The 22,494-nt window shown below is 35.5% G+C and overlaps 3 protein-coding genes across 3 annotated transcripts; all 3 read left to right on the top strand.

Moving 5' to 3' along the window:
* The first annotated feature begins 416 nt into the window (after positions 1-416).
* LOC111901638 (uncharacterized mitochondrial protein AtMg00810-like) lies at positions 417-863 on the top strand. The gene has a single exon (XM_023897523.1). The coding sequence runs from the start codon at positions 417-419 to the stop codon at positions 861-863; it is 447 nt and encodes a 148-aa protein (XP_023753291.1).
* Positions 864-3,164: 2,301 nt separating this feature from the next.
* LOC111901701 (dehydration-responsive element-binding protein 1B) lies at positions 3,165-4,366 on the top strand. The gene has a single exon (XM_023897585.3). The coding sequence runs from the start codon at positions 3,547-3,549 to the stop codon at positions 4,207-4,209; it is 663 nt and encodes a 220-aa protein (XP_023753353.1). The 5' UTR covers positions 3,165-3,546; the 3' UTR covers positions 4,210-4,366.
* Positions 4,367-19,774: 15,408 nt separating this feature from the next.
* LOC111901700 (dehydration-responsive element-binding protein 1D) lies at positions 19,775-20,717 on the top strand. The gene has a single exon (XM_023897584.2). The coding sequence runs from the start codon at positions 19,878-19,880 to the stop codon at positions 20,538-20,540; it is 663 nt and encodes a 220-aa protein (XP_023753352.1). The 5' UTR covers positions 19,775-19,877; the 3' UTR covers positions 20,541-20,717.
* Positions 20,718-22,494: the final 1,777 nt, after the last annotated feature.

Raw genomic sequence — 22,494 nt, 5'->3', positions numbered from 1 at the left:
AGGTTCGCTTCAGATAACGAAAAATGTTCTTTACAAACATCATGTGAGGTTCACATGGATTAGCTTGAAATCTTGCACAATAACAAAAAAAAGAACATTATGTATGGTCGACTAGCTGTTAAGTACATCAAAGACCCTATCATTTGGCGATAGAGGGTCATGTGAGCAGCCGTTTTTTCCAGAGAAGGTGTTAACTTCGTGCCAAACGCCATAAGAACCTTCACTTTTGGCTCTCCCATCATTCCAAAATTAGAGAGCAGAGTTTTTGTGTAAGCCTCCTGATTAATGAAAATTCCTTACGGTCCCTGTCTAATGTTTAATCCAAGGAAAAAGTTAATTGGACCCGCAAGTTACGGAAAGCATTATACGGATTAAAGCAATCTCCCCGGGCATGGTTTGGCCGGTTCTCAAACTTCATGAAAAGAATTCGATACAAGCAAAGTGATGCTAATCACACATTTTTCGTCAAAGAAAACGAAGGAAAGGTGACTGCCCTTATTGTGTATGTCGACGACATGGTGGTCACAGGCGACGACCCAAAAGAAATGTCAAACCTACAAACAACCCTCGCAACTGAATTCGACCTAAAGGATCTTGGTCACCTAAAGTACTTCCTTGGTATTGAAGTGGCCAGGTTAAAAGCAGGAATCTCCATGTGCCAACGAAAGTATGTGTTGGATTTATTGGCAGAAACTGGAATGCTCAATTGTCGGCCGTTTGATACCCCAATCGAAATCAATCACAAACTTATGATTCATCCTAATCAAGTTCCAGCTAATAAAGAAAGGTATCAAAGGCTAGTCGGAAAGTTAATATACTTATCACACACACAACCGGACATAGGGCGTGTTTGGCAAAAGTAGCTGTTAGCTGGAAGCGGGTAGCGGTTAGCTGGTAGCGGGTAGCTGGTAGCGAAAAGCTGTAACTTTTATTTGTTATATGAATGTTTGGCAAAAGTAGCTGGAAACTTTTGAAATATATAAAATTACATAAAAGGACAATTGATTAAAAATAAAAAATATATAAATATATTTTTAAGGGTAATTATGGAAATTGATTTCAAAAGCTCCGGTGCGTTTTGTTAAAAGCTACATGAAGTAGCTTTTAGAATCGAAGCGTTTTCTTAAAACTAAAAGCTAAACGCTCGTACTGCCAAACGAAGCTTTTTGTTTAAACTTGAGCGTTTTGTCAAAAGCTAAAAGCTCCCAAACGCTTCCAAAAGCTATGTGTCAAACACGCTCATAGCCTATGCATTCAGCGTTGTAAGTCATTTCATGGACTCCCCAAGTGAAGATCATATGGCAGCTGTGTATCGAATATTACGGTATCTAAAAGCATCACCAGGGAAAGGATTATTCTTTTGGAAAGGAACAAGTCAGCAAGTAAGTGGCTACACGGACGTAGATTGGGCTGGAGATGGAACGGATGGAAAGTCGACATCGGGATACTTTATGTTTGTAAACGGGAACCTAGTCACATGGAGAAGCAAGAAACAAAACTTCGTTGCAAGGTCAAGCGCAGAAGCGGAGTATCGGGGAATGGTTCATGGCGTATGTGAAATTCTATGGATAAAACGAATTTTTCGAGACCTTAAGATTGATCAAACCAACCCCATGCAGCTATACTGTGATAATCAAGCATCGATAAATATTGCCAACAACCCTGTTCAACATGACAGGACAAAGCATGTTGAGGTCGGTCGCCACTTCATTAAAGACCATCTCGAAAAGAAAACTATCGAACTACCTCATGTGAACTAAAAGGACCAACTTGCAGATATGTTAACAAAAGCTGTTTGTGGAAGAGTTTTTCAAAGCTCTATTGACAAGCTGAGAATGATAAATATTCATTCCCTATCTTGAGGGGGAGTGTTGACGAGAGCCATTTTAGGATGCAAACCGTAGTTTATGTTGTTGTTTATTGTTTCCCAATATTAGTGGGTCTATTTTAGGTGGTTTGTTTCCTGAACTCTTGTATATATATTTCCTCCTAGTGAATGTAAAAAACAACTTGATAGACAAATTGCATCCTCTGTTCTTTAAAACACATATCTAGGGAAGGGTTAAATTGTAACATTTTTAATCGGATATCGTAATGACAAATGAAAATTGGAATTTTCAATGAGAAATTAGTGGCACAAAAAATATGTGCTACTAAAAACATTTTATAGTGCCAGTGTGGCACAAAAGAAAACATGCCATTAAAAACATGTGCCACTAAACCTAAATTTATTTGTAGTGCATCCTTCTTATTAGGTCGATTCACCTCTCTTTGGAGCAAGATGTTTGGCAGTGGTAGTTGGATGGTAATGTGGATTTTACGGTTAATGATACTCGCCGTTACATTGATGATGAACAAGTCGTAGTGGAACAAATATCTTCCTGAAAAAATTAATATTTTTATATGGGGTGTGAGGTTGGATAGATTACCTACCAAATGGAATTTAAATCGTAAACGAATGGATATGAATTTGTTTCCGTGCGCTACATATTTGACAAAGAGTGTTTAGATACCATTCATGAGTTATTTTCTTGGGAGGATGTGGTAAGCATGTCTACCACTCGAAAGAAAGCTTTGAATTTGATTGTGGAGATGGTGCTTTGGGTGATTGGGAGATACCGAAATAGTTTTTTATTTGGTGATACATCTCCGATTAAAGACTTGTTATTTTAACTATTTATGTGTAATTGGTTTTTTGCTAGCATGGTAATAAATTCTAGTGAGTGATTTTTTTGGTTGTTTGGGGTATTGAAAGAGTTGAAAAAGATATTTTGAAAGAAGAAAAAAAAATTAAAAGTGGTGAAAAAAAGGTATGGTTGTTTTAGAGAAGAACAAAATTGAGATTCGTAAAAAGATGTTGTAGCTGGTTTTTATTTATATTGGATGTAAAATAGGTAAATTTTGAAGTTTTGAAAAAAAAAAAAAAAAAAGTCAAAACTTTTAACAGAGGTGAGAAGGAACTACATGATAAATCCATTCCGTATAGTCTTTATAATGCCTTGTTTTATTAAAGAGTGATTTTAAGTTTTATCAATTTTTATTTAAAAGTTTGAAGAAACAAAATAGATAGAATATATAAATGGTGTAAACTGAAAAATGATTGAAAAACCTACCATGTGTTGTGTAAGTGTTAAACGGATGCATAAAACTAGGCATTGATTTTACACAAAACTATTTTGCACATAAACAACAACCATCAAATCTGTTGGACTAAAACTGTAAAGTACCCAATACTATAGGGACAATTCTTAATTTACCCTCCTAAATATCACGCGTTAAAAATAAAATAAAAGTAAACCACCTGTCACAGCCTCCTTCCTCTACCACGCAAACCACCAGATCGAAACCCCACAATACTGCTCCACACAGACTCCACAGAAATCTATATATACATCGCCATTCTCATATCAACAACTTAAAGTCACCCACAATCACAAACACTCCCAACAAACAATTGCTTCACTCAAAAGTCATAACTTATAGCTAACTAGCAAAAACTACCAACAACCGTAAATTCACCACATATATTTGTCACACTACCAACGTATGGATACCTTTATCGAATCTTACAACCCATTTCCAGCAGTATCATCGGAAAGTGTTCCATTAGCACACTTTTTGACCTCATGTCGTAGCAAAAGCTCAGTCTTGAATGCGGCTGCTGAATCCGAAGTGATGTTGGCTTCACGAAACCCGAAGAAGAAGGCCGGAAGGAAGAAGTTTAGAGAGACTCGACACCCGGTTTACCGAGGAGTGAGAATGAGGGATAACGGGAAGTGGGTTTGTGAGTTAAGAGAACCGAACAAGAACATGAGGGTGTGGTTAGGGACTCATCCTACAGCTATAATGGCAGCAAGAGCACATGATGTGGCGGCGTTTGCCTTCAGGGGACGACGGGCTTGTTTGAATTTTGTTGATTCTGTGTGGCGGCTGCCGGTCCCGAAGTCTAGCAGTATTGTAGATATACAAAAGGCCGCTGCCGAAGCTGCGGAGGCTTTTAGATACTCGGAGGAAGAGGTGGAGATTGTGGATACGAAGGAGTTGCCGGAAATTTTGTATTACGTGGATGAAGAAGATATTTTTGAGATGCCGGAATTTTTTGTCAGCATGGCGGAGGGACTGATGGTAGCGCCTCCGCAGACGGTGGGATATGGCAGTTATGAGGATAACGTCGAATTTTTTGTTGACGAGTCTTTATGGAGCTTCTAGATTAATTTATTACTTTTAAATTTAAGATAGATTGTTGATTCATTTTCCCTCATGACTAGTTGATTTTTGTAGACTAGCCAATGAGATACATATAGTATGCAACACATTTGCATTGTAAAAAAGAAATATGAATTCTATAAAATTATTGGGTTAGACATGTTAAAAAACGAGTTCCGATTTTGGTAAAAATCCCCTTTTTATATATAATATATTCTCAAAGTAGATATGGAAAAACCACGATCCAAGTACTATCATGCTTTAATGTATTTAAATTATTAAATCATGAATAATGAAACATTGATATTTTTAGGGCGTAGGAAGGTGCATAGCCCCTACCCCATTTGTCTAACGCTTTTATATTAATATGGTGGGTTTAAATAATTTAAAGACAAATTGGTAGACCTTAAAATTGGTCTTGAGATATTTACTCAAAAACAAAAGGTGGGAGTTGCCCACGCCGTGCCCCCTAAGAGATGATAGATTATAACAATATCAAATTCATGATTTAAATTTACAAGTCTCTAACTTACTTACTTATTTGAGAACAAAAACTAAATAGAAAATATTTGTTATCAAGTTGAGGCGACATTAATACCATCTAGGAAAATATAATATTGACTTTGATATAGAATATCAAATATATTTTATAACTATCAGCATGTAACAAAGGTATGTAAATAATTCAAAAACAATACAGGCATGTTTCAACAATAAAGAAATAAATAATTTTAATTTACTTAACAAATAAATACATTAACAGCCAAATTTAAGTTACTTAAAATACATATTCCCTATGTACCAATATAATATACATGGATATTGACAAAAGTGACGATCATAAAGTGAAGCAATTATCCAACCTAACCTATTAATGATTTGGGGAAATGATCGTTTGTATCAACCCGAAAATAATCAGTAAAAATTATATTTTTAATTAACCAAGCCCAAATCCAATCATTCGAATAAAAAGACAATCATAGTATTGTAATGTATCCTCAAAATATCAATGACAAATCTGAAAGATAATGTAGAATAAACTTTGGGGTATGTAATGCGATCATGCCGAGCTCTTCTCTTTCGAACTGGAAGTATTTGTAGCATGTAAACAGCAAACATAGCACAAAGCTCATTGAATTCCCCAAAATATCATATACTATATAAGAAAGGGCTCATCCCAGCATACATGTTTCCAAGCCCAACCTACAAATTCAAGCCCAACCCATATAATCGGCCCTAACCCAATAAACATACGTAAACATGCAAGAGTCACAAAGAAAGTCCAACAACCTACATTATAGTGAGAAAACTCACATTGCGAAGGTAGTCAAAATCCAACAACTCATACACATACACACGATGAACGGGTGCTAAACGCCACCTAATCAATTATTCAAAATGAAACCTTAATTCACCTTTTAAACTTGCAATTTGACCCAAAAGTCAAGCTAGGTCAAAGTCAACAGTTAACGACCAAGTCAAAGTCAATAATTAATCATCAGCAAGCCTCCATGTCGTGGCCTTCCTTTAGCCGCCTTGCGGTCGTGTAAAGGTAAAACAAATGGGTTGATGCCCAGTCACCACGTCGTAGGAACTAGGTCTGAACAACTTAAGGAGTTAAGCTTTTTTCCTCCCAATTCCAAGAGCTCCAATGCTCAGATCTGATCCTTCCCAAGCTCTAGATGGACCTCACCCAACATATCGGTGTTCGAAACTTCCTACAGTAAAGCATCGTGAAAGGAGGTCGATCAATGTTGGCGTGGTAGTTGTTGTTATACGAGAACTCGACTAATAGGAGATACGTATCCCAACTCCCACCAAAATCCAATACACATGCACGAAAAATGTCCCCGAGTGGCTGAATCATTCACTCACTCTATCCGTCAATCTGTGGGTGGTAAAACCGTACTAAAATATAACTGAGTATCTAATGCCTCATGAAACATCTTCCAAATTTTGGAAGTGAAACAAACATTCCAATCCGAAAACAGTGACATTGGAACCTTATGACATAAGAATCAACAGCTCTTACATCAATATTCTAGCAGCCTACGAGCTCCTTTAAACCTCTCAGTAGATATTACATTATTTTTTAGTACCTTCGTATCGCTACTTGTGATACAATGGAACTGAGAGGGTTAGGTTGGGAAACCTGATAAGCATATAATGCTTTCAACCCACAATATTATAATCTTTCATTATATAATCTTCAACATTTTAATAACCCAATTACACTATTCCCGTTATTCTTGTTTCCTAATCCTAGATTAATGATCTTGATAGATCTTTTCTAAAGGATCTTTGACAACAGTCATCTATATTTCCCTAAATGATTAGGCACGACAGTAATATAATATTTTGTACACAAAACGAAGTACAAATAGTAATTTGGTTAGGCACGACAATACGATAGTACTTTGGGTAAGCACGACAGTACAATAGTACTTTGAGTAGACACGGCAAGTAATGACTTATTACTTTGCACAACTTTCACTTAACCTATCACAACCACTATCTCACACAGCCCTATCCTGACATCTCGTTTGTTATTTCATACAACCCTTTACTACCCAAACATATCAGTAAGTATAATATACGATTAGATTAAGTAACGATCATATCATATTGTACATATATATTAAACACACGAAAAATAACACACATAACATTTAAGCATTTAGAATACTTGTATCTATGTGTAATTTGAAAGTAACTATGCACTCACTTAGTAAAAGTGGATGCCTTAGAATTTGGGCAGAACTTCGCCTTTGTATTTCAATTTTTCCTCTGACGTGACCTAGGTTCATATTACTAATTCTTAGTCTTATTTCCTGGCGACTAATGATAGCCTGGATTCCTCACTAATCCTAATGTTTACATGAAGATCTATCAATTAAGGAAGAACCATGTACGATCATATCGAATGTAGCGTCTGTGTGGCATACAAAATATACTGTTTGAAAATCTCACTTTAAACACCTCACTAAATCCAGCCTAGACCTCATCCCGATAAGTAGATCAATCAGTATAATGACTTGGAATTATTGATAAATCTTATTTATAGGTTCATAATAATGACTATGAACACAAATATAAGTTACACTTGAAATAAAATAAGTATAGCTTAACTTATACAGATTTTAGTGAAAACCAGGAAATTGCGAGGACATAATCTTGACCCAAATACTTCTTTTCGTCAGGCTCGTGGCTACTCCACAACCTTCCAAAAAAGTTCAGAAGCCCGGAAAAATTGGGAGTCAAAGTGTGAAAGAAGACCAGAGAGATCTGGGTTTGATTTGTGAGAAAATGAGATTGAAAGCGACGAATTTATACGTATGGGAAGGATGCGTGTCGCACACCATGTCCCATACGTATTATACACAGTGTTAGAAGAGGTAATGTGGCAGATTCCTAGTCTGACGCGTAGCGACATTTGGGTGGTTAGTCAGATTCGTATACAACATTCATTTAGACCCAATCGGCTAATTTGAATTTATTTTTAAAGTTATATTTTTAACAGCTTTAGACTGTTAAAGTCCGCTAAAAATTCATAACTCTCTTTTCTGACGTACGTTCTCGAATGTCTTTATATCGACGGATATGTATTGATCAGATCTTCAACTTTCGTTTAGAATGTTTTTCCTAAAAATTGACTGATTTTAATTCAGTTTCTGAGTTGTATATTGATACGCTGAATCTTCAAAAAATTATAAGTTTTTCTCACAAAGTCAGATTTGGACGTTCTTTATATGCATGTTGTAGGTTTGAGGACTACTATGATTTTAGATTATATCACTTAGTCTAATAAGTTATCGATCAAAAATTCGTTTTTTTACGATACAAAAACTCGTTTCGGTTTAATCACAAAAATTTGAAGAAGCATAACTTCTTCATACAAGTTAGATTCCAACTTTCTTTATATATACAAAATCGTTGTCACATATACTATAACTTCGCTTAATATTATTTATCCTAAATAATATTCTGTCAACAAGTCGTTTTTTATCGCTTATTATATCTTATTTGTCTAACCCAAATTTGTGGGCATTACAATTATATCCTACTTCAGGATGATTATGTCCCGAAATCATTAGCAAAACATGGCTTGTATAATGACTCCATAAGTTATCTTTCCATCCTAGACAATAGTTGTAACTCTTATGTCTTTTCAAATGATTTTCTAACTCTTAGGCTTCTCAACTGTTGGCGGTGCTTAACCCTGAACATGATCTTCCTTCTAAAATCATTATTTATTGGATACTCCTGCTCCTTCTAGAACACACTTAACGTAAGATAATGTCTTCACTTCGACTTCCATAACAGACTGATGGACTATGCTCTAATGACCTTTCATCATATGATGCAATGGATAGACTCATGTCTCTTTGAGTCACACTCTAGCATAGAGGATACGTTCCTTCATGTTCTAATGTGGTACAACCACATTATTATAGGTGACATTACTAGCTACTAGCTACTTAGTTTTAACCACGACTACAATTTGTATGTCGATTTCCTCAATCATCTCCTTCTTCAACCTTAAAATTAAATTCAGACACTATGTCGAATATGGTTCTCAAAACCGGGTAACTGACTTTGTGGATATCAATCAGATTCAATCCTTTACAGTTAACAGGGTTCGATTAGGAATCTTCTTCCTATTCATCACTGAAACGAAGGTAATGAAGAAATTTTAAAAAATAAACTCAATTACCAGTGCCTTAGTAGCCTTGTGACTCCTCCTGATCGAAGTACAAGTCTTGTGGTTCTGATAGTACAGGACCATACTACCTTTCACACCTACTCATACTCATCACAAAAATTATCTCACAATTTTCCAAGCCTCCATACATGGAAATTATCACACAGCAACTAATCACATTGATTAGTATAACACGACTAGGGATCTTTATATAACTTTTGAAAACGATTAAAATACTTGTTCGAGTTTACCATACATAATGCCTCTTATATTAGGCTATATACTACAATACTATTTATGTGGAATGACCACTTAGTGTCGTAAAATCTGGGTAAACATCTTCCTTCACTTGGTCCCCCCTAGCGTTATCTGTTCTATCCTCTACTGCGTCCAGGGTCATCTCGAATGCCCCATGGTCTTACCACACCTCTACCATATCAACCACAATCATCTTGAGTCGAACTTGCATCTGACTAAATCCTAATCAGGTGTTCGGGTCATGCTTCGAACCCTAAAGTCTTCATCAAACAAGAATAGGCGGCGATGCTCTAACACAACCCTCAACCAGGATCTACCACATACCCACTGCGCGTCACTACTGATGTGCAACGAAACACAAATATCCTTTCTTGTTCAATCCCTTAGACCAAAAGATTCTCCCCCACTTGGATTCGACTGCGCTTTTGTAATCCTTAAGATTTGATGAATTTCCAATCCATCTCACAGCCTTACGACTTAGACTAATGACAACATGAGTTTACAAATGCCAGCGTTCCATTACTATCCAATTTTGATGACCACACAACTCTTAAATCAAGAAGAAAAGTCCCCGAAATCTCACAAGCCTGATAATCCTGATATCTTCCCATGGTACCGCACAAAATCCTTGAGTCCTTTATGTTGGTGACAAAGACCCTAACCCTTGCTATGAATTGGTGAATCTTCACTCCGACTTCCCATCCTCAGAAGGATCTCCAAATTTGAACCATCTTCAACCCTTGTGATTATAAAATTACCCTGGCACTTCCAGTGACCAAACGACTCTGGAGAGTGCCACCGGCATCTTCTTGCTACCGCTCCTCCCCTAACAACGGCAGTGATTGGACCAAAGGTTCTTCCCTAGACGACTGGCGATCTTACCCGATCAAATGCTAACACGACTGAACTATGACTTCACTGGAGAACTAAATAGCTAATCCAACCATAGACCTTCCTAACAATACCCCTGAATTGACCCCATCATAGAATCGGAACAACAACCGAACAAACTGAAACTTGCTTAGCAAGACGAACCACTAATGACTCTTGGCATTCAAAATGGCATATAACAATTCTTGATGATATAACCCAAGAAATAACAGAGAACTAAACCAAAGATAATGCTTAGCCAAACCATTACAAGATTCCAAAGCAATATAAATATTGATAATAAGCAAGAAGAAATCTTAGATTACATACCCACAATAGTACCTGATCAAACCCTGGCCTCCCCTGACTGACACTGCAATGCTCGGCTCCTCGCTACTAGGGCTCTTTCCTTACCCTCACGACCGTCAATGATCCTCAAAGTAACTGGAACAGGTGCACTCGCTGCTCAGCCCCTCAACATCGGATAGTCGGCCTTCTTGTGGCCCACCTGATTGCAGTGAAAACACGTTGGATCCAACCCACGACATAAATCCCGACTAAAATGACCCATCTGACCACAATTGTAACATCCTCGGCTTGTCTCCTAACATCCTCCCTAATGAGTCTTCCCACACTGGGCGTACCGGCCCCAACCCCGACCCTAATGGCCTACCAAATCCTAAGTCTTATGCCTCTTTACCTGGCTTACTGAAATCTCAGTCTACTTTGGCTTCCTCTTCTCGAAAGGCTCCAAATCAATCTCACGTTTTCATGCTCTAGCAATCATATCAGTTAGGGTCTCGCACCCTGATAAACTCAAAACTCCTGGATGTCATCTTTCAACATGTCATGATACCTTACCTTCTTCATTTCCTCGTCCACATCATAATGCGGAACCAACAAATCCCTCTCCCCGAAACTTGGCAGTGATCTCTGCCACAGTCTCAGTCGTCTGGCGAAGGTATTGAAACTCCCTCACCAATTGTTGTACCTCAATAGTTGGTGAAAACTCTGCCCTAAATCAGGTCACAAACTCATCCTATGTCATCATCTCTAGGGCTTCGCCTCCCAAAGCGAAGTCTACCTCCTCCCACCAATCATGAACTCAGTCCTTTAGAAGATAGAAGGCAAATTTGACCTTCGACTCCTCGGGACAGAACCTCATCTTGAAGGCGTTAACCATATCTTCTAACCATCTCCTACTAGCAATGGGGTCCTTATCCCCAAAGAACGCGGGAGCTCCACAAGCACGGAACTTACGGAAAGACAGAGTGTGAGCTCCAAAAATAGCCATAACCTCAGTGCGGAATGGGCCCAGACGCTCATCCAAAATATCCAAAAATCCCCTTCTTGACCGAACCAAATATTATAGGAGTTTGCTCCAAAATACCGCGGGTAATCTCTGATGAGATGAACTCCCACATCCACTCGTCAATCGGCTTAGAACCTGCACCTGAGCCGGAACTAGAAGTTGATCCTCCTTCGTGTGTGCTCATTGCCATACTGAAAAAAAAAACAACATGCAAAAGATTAGAACATACCCAAGAATCCTCATCAGGCAGGCTTCCTAGATTTTCCAAAACTCTTCACAGTTCGAGTATGGATCATGTGCTTTCAGTAGTACGGGCCCAATACTACCTTCCAAACCTATCCATACTTTCCTCATGAATTATCCCGAATCCTCTAAGTCACCTTCTCAAATTGATATCCTAAGCACTCGCTAAATAGCACAACAAAACCCACTGAAGCATTTCCGAGGATTTCCTAGGTTTCCGACCTCACCCTGCCATCAAGTGCTGAAGAACTCCCCATAATGTCAGTTAACTACCTCATGAATATAATCACATGAAACAAATCTCAAATAATCCTTCGAGTAAAAGAGTCATCCCTACAACAGTTAGACTCAAACAAGAGCTGTACAATAGGGTCAAATCCATCACTCTGAGATTATTCAACCTTTGTCATATGTGACTTAACATATTCATTTAATAGTTATCTCACATAACTTAAGAGTTTCACAAAGCACAAAGCAAGAAGCATTCGTGTAGTAGCACTCTAACCTATATAATAACCAAAGAACATTTAAGCTCACAAACTACAACTCACGCTAGGAACTTCCATTCTCACTGTCAGTTGCCTTATTCACACAAATTATACACAATGCAGAATCAAATAGATTGTTGAATAAAAGATTACCCTAGGACCACAAAAAAACAAGGAACATGAAATAAGGCCAAATCGATCACTCTAGGGCTATATGATCCTAATCGTATACAAATTTTAAAGCATACACTTAGCAATTACTGGTACCAATACATATTCCCAATCTAGCATAGCATCCAATGCTTCCTAGGCTACAAGGTATCACATATCAGGCCAATTTATCATGCAATTCCTGAAAGTATCCCTAGCCTCATCCTCACATGCAATTCTCATAACATATAATCATAACAAACATGAATGGATTTTCCGAGAATCACTTACTTGAGCTCGGACGATTGCACGCATCACACCCCCTTTGTCTTTACAAAATCCTTTTAGAAATTTCTTTTCTTTTACAAAAATCGTTTTAGAAACTTGTTTTCTTTTTAAGAAAAATTACGAATTCCTCAGTTTGAGTTCAGTCACACCCGAAAGTGTACCTGAATCCATCAAACCATGGCTCTGATACCAACTTCTAACGACCCAAAATTTTGAGGTAAAAATTTCATTTTTAATTCTACCAAACATTAATTATCTTTAAGTCAACATTCAATATCTACTTATCCAAATATTTAGAAGTACTTTTATAAGAAAACAGTTAACAGAGTTCAATCCTACTTCCAAGAAAACCCTAAGTCCATCCATGGCTAAAAGTCTAAAGTCCAATGGCCCAACAAGGCCTAAATCTCAAAAAGCCCAAAATAGAAAATTGGGGAGTACGCCTCGCATACCAGAATGGTATGCACCATGTACTCACCCTCGAAGAACATAGTACAAGCGGTTGATGTACAAAACCTCCATTATGTTGAGCGTACTTCTTGCGTATGCCCAATGTAGTCATCAGGGACCAAAAATCCATATTAATCTCTTAATGGTTAAGCCAATGACATCCAAACTCAGATATGGCCCTAATGAAATGTCTTAACACGTAAAGTTGGCAAATTTACTCCTTTGCATGGCTTAATGGGACCAAATCTTAATAACACCGATAATAAACATCCAAACTCATGCATGGTCCAAGATAATTTATCAAGATGGCATTTTTATGAACAAGGGACCTCCAAAAGGCCAAGATCCATCATTCTAAGTTCTTGGAGTAGCTCATACTCACAAGGATGACTCTAAGGACCAAAATGAACCCAAAATACCCCCTAAACTAGATCTAACACCTAGATTCAACAAGATAGAAACATTATACCTCCAAAATGTAGATCAAGATGCAACAAGCCTAGATCCAAAAGCTTCAAGCAATCCCACACTTGTCCAAGAAGTTCCTTCTTCTTCTATGAACACTAACAAGCATGAAATACCACCAAAAGCTCAAAATCCACTCAGATGGGGTTAGGGTATCGTTTCTAGGGTTAAGAGGGATGGAGGTTGAAGATAACAGGGTTTGGTGGTGAGTTAAGGAGCTTAAATAGGGTCCAAGACCCTAAATTAGGGTTTAGGTCTGACTAGAGTACATCCAACGTACTTCTGGCACACCCAGTGTACTCCCTTAAGGCTCCACGATCACTTTGCTTAGTACGCCCAATGTACGCCAATGTATGCCCGACATACTGGTCTTAGCACTAGTATGTCATGCGTACACATGTGTACACCCCGTGTACCTAGTTAAACCCTAAAACCATGAATCTTTTAAAGGCTATAACTTCTTGGTTATAAGTCCGTTTTGACGATCCTTATATCCACGAAGAGGTAACGAGAAGCATTAAACTTTTGTCAACTCATACTTGCCTTAAAACTTCATGAACAAAAATCCATTTTTTGTAAAGCCTGGACTGACACTTTACCGAAATACCCCTTGGCTCCAAAATACAAACCTAACTCCCGGATTATCCAAATTACATTACCCACACACAAATGGGTGTAAATCTCTTTTCTTCACAGGCCCTAAACCTGATGATGCTCGGTCTTCGGGTTACCACCCCACATTAGGAAACGATTTGGAACAAGGTGTTACGATTTTTACCATCGAGTGTCCGTATCACTAATTTAGACAAAAGTTTAGCCTTTTACCAATCGAACCAAAGCGGGTAACAACTTGTACTTCAATAAAATCAATCAAACTTTTCTCCAAGAACAAAACATAAGTGTGTACAATTCAAACGCTAGCAGATATTGTGATTGACTTGCATGGAACATCGAGACGATTTAAGTTTCCCTTCAATTTATTAGTCGGGATACTACTACATTTGGTTTTTTCATGAGTACTAATTTTCGATTCGATCATACTCGATCTCCAGCCAAGTTCTGAAGCCTTAAAAACAAGAAGTAGCATTGTTGCATCAGTAAGCAAAAAACCGGCCACCGTCTCGTTAGATTCTTGCAAATTTAGTTATCTAACTCGCTTTCCCTCATTACTCCAACTTTCTGCATTTTATTTGTGGTCGAGACCTCATCTTGCCGCCGAAATCATCGGGAAGGTCATCCGTAGAAGCCAAATAGATATATTATTGTTGAACAAGTTTTGGCTAATTACATCACCGGAGATCTGTGTAATGTCGGTAGCATTCGACGATCGTTAGAACTCCGTCGAAACTATGGACTATTTTAACCTCATTGTATAACTTGATGAACCGCTTTGCAATTTGGATTAAATAAAAAGGAAAACATGCACTTATACACTTGCCCTATTGAATTGCAAAGCCTATCCCTATTAAAATAAGATATAACAAAATAATGAAAATAAGTATAAATAAAAAAATTATGATAATATGTAAAGGTTTTCATCAATGATAATTAAATTATAATTAAAAATAATGATTGAAAACAATAATTTACTTTTTGTTGATAAAATATTTTATATATTGTAGTACGGAAATTTATTTCATACTAATTGATTACATAATATTCCGTAACCACATAGCTACAGATTTAGATTTCGTAGCTATTTTAGAAACTCAAAAACAACTTATATACGCAAATAACAATGATTAGCCTCTTCGTAAAAAGTTTCGTAGCAAATTAGCTATAGATTTTTATTTTGTAGCAAATTTTTGACGCAAAATAGCTATGGATTTCAATTTTGTAGCCAACTAGCTACAGATTTTGATTACGTAAACGATTTTATAGCCAACTAATTACGAAAATGGATTATGTAACAACTTTCATAGGAAACTAGCTACAACCAACAATCTCGTAGCATATTGCGTAGTAAAATAGATACAAATTTTGATTGTGTAACAACAATTCAAGATTTAGCTTTGGAAATTCAACTACGTAGCCATTTTCGTATAAAAAAAGCTACGACTAGCAATTATGTAGCATATTTCGTAGTATAGAATATATACGAATTTTGATTATCTAGCAACTCTTTGTAGCTATTCCTAATTTAGCTACAAAATCATTTCGATAGCAAAATAGCATAAAAGTTATTTTGTATCATATTCCGTAATATAATAGTTACGGATTTTCATTCCATAGCTATTTAAGTGTTTGTTTTGTAGTTAATGCCACGTTGGCATAGAAACCAGAATTTTTTTGCTATGGTATGTTTTATTAAGATTAAGTTTATTAGTTGTGTAAATGGCAAATGCATCATGAGTTTGAGGTTTTTATTTTAAGAAAACAACGGTTTTGTGTTTGATTTGAAAATGCAATTATTATGATTTTGATGTATAATTTTAATTAAGGCGTGATTTTAAGTTATATCAATTTTTTTTAAAGAAACAAAATAAATGGAATATAAATGTTGTAAACTGATTAAAAAACTTACCATGTGTAGTGTAAATTATGATACTTAACATAAAGAAATCTCAAAAAAAAAAGTCCCAAAATTTTAGTCCAATTTACGATTAAGTCTCAAACTAAATTTTGTTTACAGAAAAGCAAAGAATACCAATTAAAATTTCGAAAAAAACCACTTTCGGCCGGTTTTGTAGACTTAGCCGGTTTTCTGTCTTTTTTCGTTAGTTTGCTTAAAATTTTGGGACTTTTCCGGAAACTAACTGATAACCAAAATATTGAGACTTTTCCGAAAATTACCATATTAACAAATCATTTATAAACATAACAAATATTTTTATTATAAAAAAGAAAATACACTTGTTGTCAATTTCTATGAATAAATTGGTAGTCTAAGTACTCCTCTATTGCTTATTGACCACATCAAACTCTCTATGTTCCTCCTATGCATCGTTGTGGGTATGATGGTGGGATGTACTCAGTGAGTATTCCTCTAATGTTGGTGTTCCTCTTATGTTGTTTAACTTAACTATCACCCTACATCCACACCTCACACGATAACAACCATAGGCTAACATACATCTATCAAATGTGAAAAAGTGAATCGTGAATGATAATTTATATGGAAAAAAGTGTAGGGTGATTATCTATTTAAATTGTCATTCAAAATTTATTTTTCACTATGTTTGTAATTTGATAGTTGTTACCGAATAACGTATGAAGGTTAGGTGGTATTTACATTAAAGAACATAATGAAAGATCTATATGTTCAAGAATCATTATGTAATTATATTTGCTAATAACATGTGATCCTATAACGTCACACCTAATCGAAAGTAGACACTTATTGATTGTGTATTAATAAATATTATCAACTACTGTCTTTAATTGAAGAAAACGTACATAGTGCATCTCGCTGACACTCACACCGATACATAGGAGAAACATAAGGAGTTTAAAGTGGTCAAGAAACAATAGAACTAGTCGACCATTCTATTCCTAGAAATTAGAAACAAATGTATTTTCTCTGTTTATAATAAAAAAAAAATTGTTATGTTTATAAATGATTTGTTAATAATAATATCCATTAATTTCATAGTATTTTTCAGAAACCTCATAATATTTTAGTTATTGAGTATTTTTCAAAAAAATCCTAATATTTTGAACAAACTAACGAAAAAGGACAAAATACCGGCTAAATCTACAAAACCGGACAAAAGGGTTTTTTTTGAAGTTTTAGCCGGTAATTTGTGCTTTTCTATAAACAAAATTTAGTTTGAGACTTTTTAATAAATTGTCCTAAAATTTTAGAATTTTTCTAAAGATTTCCCCTTAACATATTAATATATTAATGTAGACGGTATATAAAATTAGGCATGCTTTTACACAAAACTATTTTGTACATCAACTACAACCTTCGAATCTATTGGACTGAAGCTGTATATTACTCAATACTATAGGGACAATTCTTAATCTATCCTCCCAAATAATGAAAATAAGAATAAATAAAAAAATTATGATAATATGTAAAGGTTTTTATCAATGATAATTAACTTATAATTAAAAATAATGATTAAAAACAATAATTTATTTTTTGTTGATAATATTTTTTTTATATTTTAGTACGAAAATATATTCCATAGCTAGTTGACTAAATAATATTGGGTAACCACATAGCTACAGATTTAGATTTCCTAGCTATTTTAAAAAGTCAAAAACAACTTATATACGCAAATAAGAACGATTAGCCTCTTCGTAAAAAGTTTCGTAGCAAATTAGCTATAGATTTTTATTTTGTAGCAAATTTTTGACGCAAAATAGCTATGGATTTCAATTCCGTGGCCAACTAACTACGGATTTTGATTACGTAAACGATTTTATAGCCAACTAATTACGAAAATGGATTATGTAACAACTTCCGTAGGAAACTAGCTACAACCAACAATCTCGTAGCATATTGCGTAGTAAAATAGATACAAAATTTGATTGTATAGCAACAATTCGAGATTTAGCTTTGTAGATACAACTCCGTAGCCATTTCCATAGAAAATAGCTACGACTAGCCGTTGTAGCATATTTCGTAGTAGAATATCTAAGAATTTTGATTATGTAACAACTCTTTGTAACTATTCCTAATTTAGCTAGAAAGTCATTTCCGTAGCAAAATAGCTACACAAATCATTTTGTATTATATTCCATAATATAATAGCTACGAATTTTGATTCCGTAGATATTTATGTTTTTTCTTGTAGTGAATACCATCTTGGCATAGAAATTGAAATTTTTTGCTATTGTATGTTATATTCAGATTAAGTTTGTTAGTTGCAGTGTTTTAAGAACCGGTTGGACCGGGAACCGGAGAAGAGAGCAGTTCAACTATCACCGGTTTTACACTAATTTCTGAACCGGATTGAACCGGCCGGTTTTTAGAGAAAACCGGTTGAACCGGTCAAAATAAACCGGTTAAACTAAATAAAAATACATGGAAAAAAACCATTTTCAATAATAAACATTGGTGAACTTTTTCAAATCTATTTAGATTTCTCAAACAACATATGGTAAATGTTATGATGTTTTTTTGATGCACTTGTATTCATTTAAAACTATATTTTGTTTTTGTATTATATTTTATTTTGTTTTTGATGTATGTGAATTGATGTAAAAACTTATAGTTATGTGTTATTTTAATGTATTTATATTGATCTACAACTTATTTTTATGTGTATTTTTAATGTTTAAACTTGTAGACGTTAAATTCATGAATTATGTACGTATATATGTGCAGAAAAATAAGAAAAAAAAATCATAGAAACCGGTTGACCCGGCGGTCGAACCGGTTAAACCAGAAACCGATCGTCATACCGGTTCAACTAAAAAACCGGTTTTTAAAACATTAGTTAGTTGTGTTAATGGCAAATGCATCATGGGTTGGAGGTTTTGATTTAAAAGAAATGATTTTGTGTTTGATTTAACATGCAATTATTATGATTTTGATGTGTAATTCTAATTAAGGCGTGATTTTAAGTTATATCAATTTCTTTTTTTTAAAAGATACAAAATAAATGGAATATAAATCTTGTAAACTGATTAAAAAGCTTACCATGCGTTGTGTAAATAATGATACTTTGGGCGTGTTTGGCAAAAGTAGCTGTTAGCTGGAAGCGGGTAGCGGTTAGCTGGTAGCGGGTAGCTGATAGCGTGTAGCTGGTAGTTGGTAGCGGAAAGTTGTAGCTTTTATTTGTTATATGAATGTTTGGCAAAAGTAGCTGGAAGCTTTTGAAATATATAAAATTACATAAAAGGACAATTGATTAAAAATAAAAAAATATATAAATATATTTTTAAGGGTAATTATGGAAATTGATTTCAAAAGCTCCGAAGCGTTTTATTAAAAGCTACATGAAGTAGCTTTTAGAATCGGAGCGTTTTGTTAAAACTAAAAACTAAACGTTCGTATTGCCAAACGAAACTTTTTGTTTAAACTAGAGCGTTTTGTCAAAAGCTAAAAGCTAGAAGCTCCCAAACGCTTCCAAAAGCTCCGTGCCAAACACGCCCTTTATATATTAATGTAGACGGTATATAAAATTAGGCATGCTTTTACACAAAACTATTTTGTACATCAACTACAACCTTCGAATCTATTGGACTGAAGCTGTATATTACTCAATACTATAGGGACAATTCTTAATCTATCCTCCCAAATATCACGCGTTCAAAGTAAATAAAAAATGAAGCCACTTGTCAAAGCCTCCATCCTCTACCACGCAAACCACCAGCTGGTAACCCCACCACAGAGAATCCACAAATATCTATATATACATCGCCATTCTCATATCAACAAGTTAAAGTCACTCACAAACACTCCCAACAAACAATTACTTCTCTCAAAAGTCATAACTTATATCTAACTTGCAAAAACTACCAACAAACCGTAACTTCACCTCACATATTTATGGATGCCTTTATCGAATCGTACAATCCATTTCCATCAGTATCATCAGAAAGTGTTCCATTAGCACACTTTTTGACCTCATGTCGTAGCAAAAGCTCAGTCTTGAATGCGGCTGCTGAATCCGAAGTGATGTTGGCTTCACGAAACCCGAAGAAGAGGGCCGGAAGGAAGAAGTTTAGAGAGACTCGACACCCGGTTTACCGAGGAGTGAGAATGAGGGATAACGGGAAGTGGGTTTGTGAGTTAAGAGAACCGAGCAAGAACATGAGGGTCTGGTTAGGGACTCATCCTACAGCTATAATGGCAGCAAGAGCACATGATGTGGCGGCGTTTGCCTTCAGGGGACGACGGGCGTGTTTGAATTTTGCTGATTCTGTGTGGCGGCTGCCGGTTCCGAAGTCTAGCAGTATTGTAGATATACAAAAGGCCGCTGCAGAAGCTGCGGAGGCTTTTAGATACTCGGAGGAAGAGGTGGAGATTGTGGATACGAAGGAGTTGCCGGAAATTCTGTATTACGTGGATGAAGAAGATATTTTTGAGACGCCGGAATTTTTTGTTAGCATGGCGGAGGGACTGATGGTAGCGCCTCCGCAGACGGTGGGATATGGCAGTTATGGGGATGACGTCGAATTTTTTGTTGACGAGTCTTTATGGAGCTTCTAGATTTATTCCTTTTAAGTTTAAGATAGATTGTTGTTTCATTTTCTCTCGTGACTAGTTGATTTTTGAAAACTAGCCAATGAGATACATATAGTATGCAACACATTTTGCATTGTAAAAAGAAATATGAATTCTATGAAATAATTTGGTTAGACAGGTTAAAAAACGAGTTCCGAGTTTGGTAAAAATCCCTTCTTTATATAATACGTTCTCAATGTAGATATGGAAAAACTACGATCCAAGTATTATCATGCTTTAATGTATTTAAAATATTAAATCATGAATAACGAAACATTGATACTTTTAGGGCGTAGGAAGGTGCATAGCCCCCCCCCAACACCCAACTTGTCTAACGCTTTTATATTAATATGGTGGGTTTAAATAATTTAAAGACAAATTGGTAAAGACCTTAAAATTGGTCTTGAGATATTTAATCAAATTCTCAAATGTTGTATTTATGTCCCTTTAATTTACAATTTATTTTCTATTTTTATCATTTTTTTTGAAGAGCTATTTTACATCCTTGTTCCTTTGACGTGAGAGTGAAAGTGTGAGACATTTAATTAAACTTTCAAATGTTACATGACCCTTTAATTTACAACTTAATTTCTATGTTCATTATTTTCACTTAGGAAGAGTTACTTTTAAATCAATTTTTATACTTAACATTATAAATAAGAGTTTTGCCTAAAAATATATAAATGAAAATGGTTTTTATAGTTTTAGTAGGTAATGATTATTTCTATCGGCCCATGCATTATTCTAGAATTATAGTTTCATCTATTGATGTATTATGTAAGAGGTGATAAATTATAACAATATCAAAAATTCATGATTTAAATTTACAAGTGTCTAACTTAGGTCCCGTTTGATAGATGCTGACTGAGAAATGTCTGTTTGGGTAAGAACTTCTGACAGAGTAAGAAATCATATTGTTTGATTATACATCTGATTGAATGTGCTGACTAATAAAAAATGTTCATTTTACCCTCACGACCATTAGTGGTTAGTTCATGGATACATGCCTCAAGAAAGGTTTTGTCCTCACACTCGTTCTAAACCAACATCCTAAAATTATAAAATTATAAAACTTGTATGAATCAACAACAATCAAGAATCAAACTCCTCAAACTCATCACTAGAACAACAAACAGTCAGGTATGTATGAACTCTCAAACTCATCAATAGAACAACAAAAATTCAATTTAAGTCCAATATTTTCCTAATATGAATAGAACAAAAACATAAACATCAAACATGAACATAAACAAAAACAACAAACTCATGAGTAGAAGGCATCTAATTTAAGAAAATCTTTTGCAATCCAAAGTCAAATATGGACTTATTTTCTTGGATGGATTCCCCTGCATTGTTGTATACTTTTCTAGACAAAAGACTAATCTGCCCCCATAAAAAATATGAAACCTGGTAGTAGAAATTGCTATTTATCAAAAATTTGTTTTGCACTTAACAACTAAAAAAATATGTGTTGCAATTGAACAACAAAATTCTGCAGCAAACATGGACAGAAACAAATAAAAATCAGAACTTTTAAACAACTTCAAACATGAATAAACAAAATTTCACTGAACATAAATTCAAACCAAAATCAGAATCCTAGATTCAAACATCAAAAATTCGGAACATGAAACAAATCAAATCCAGAATTCAAAGTTTAGATTTATATTATGATCAGTTGAAGAAATCGTACAAAACATAAATCAAAATCCAAAAGAGAGGATGCAGATCGTCGATGAAAAGGGAAGGGTTCATACCTGATGAAGAGGCAGGAGACCGTCGATGGAGGCTGGCTATGGATGAGATCGTCGGTGGTGGGAAGATGCAGAATCGATGAGAAGGAGGCGTCGTACAATGGAGAATGATGGAGGCGCTGAAAGAAAAATTGTAGGGCAAGGATAAAGTGGAACTTTTCTCAGTCAGCTGTCTTCCCATATCT

Source organism: Lactuca sativa, chromosome 9 (assembly GCF_002870075.4).
Source record: "Lactuca sativa cultivar Salinas chromosome 9, Lsat_Salinas_v11, whole genome shotgun sequence".
Classification (NCBI taxonomy): domain Eukaryota; kingdom Viridiplantae; phylum Streptophyta; class Magnoliopsida; order Asterales; family Asteraceae; genus Lactuca; species Lactuca sativa.
This window is presented reverse-complemented; position numbering and strand designations above follow the sequence as displayed.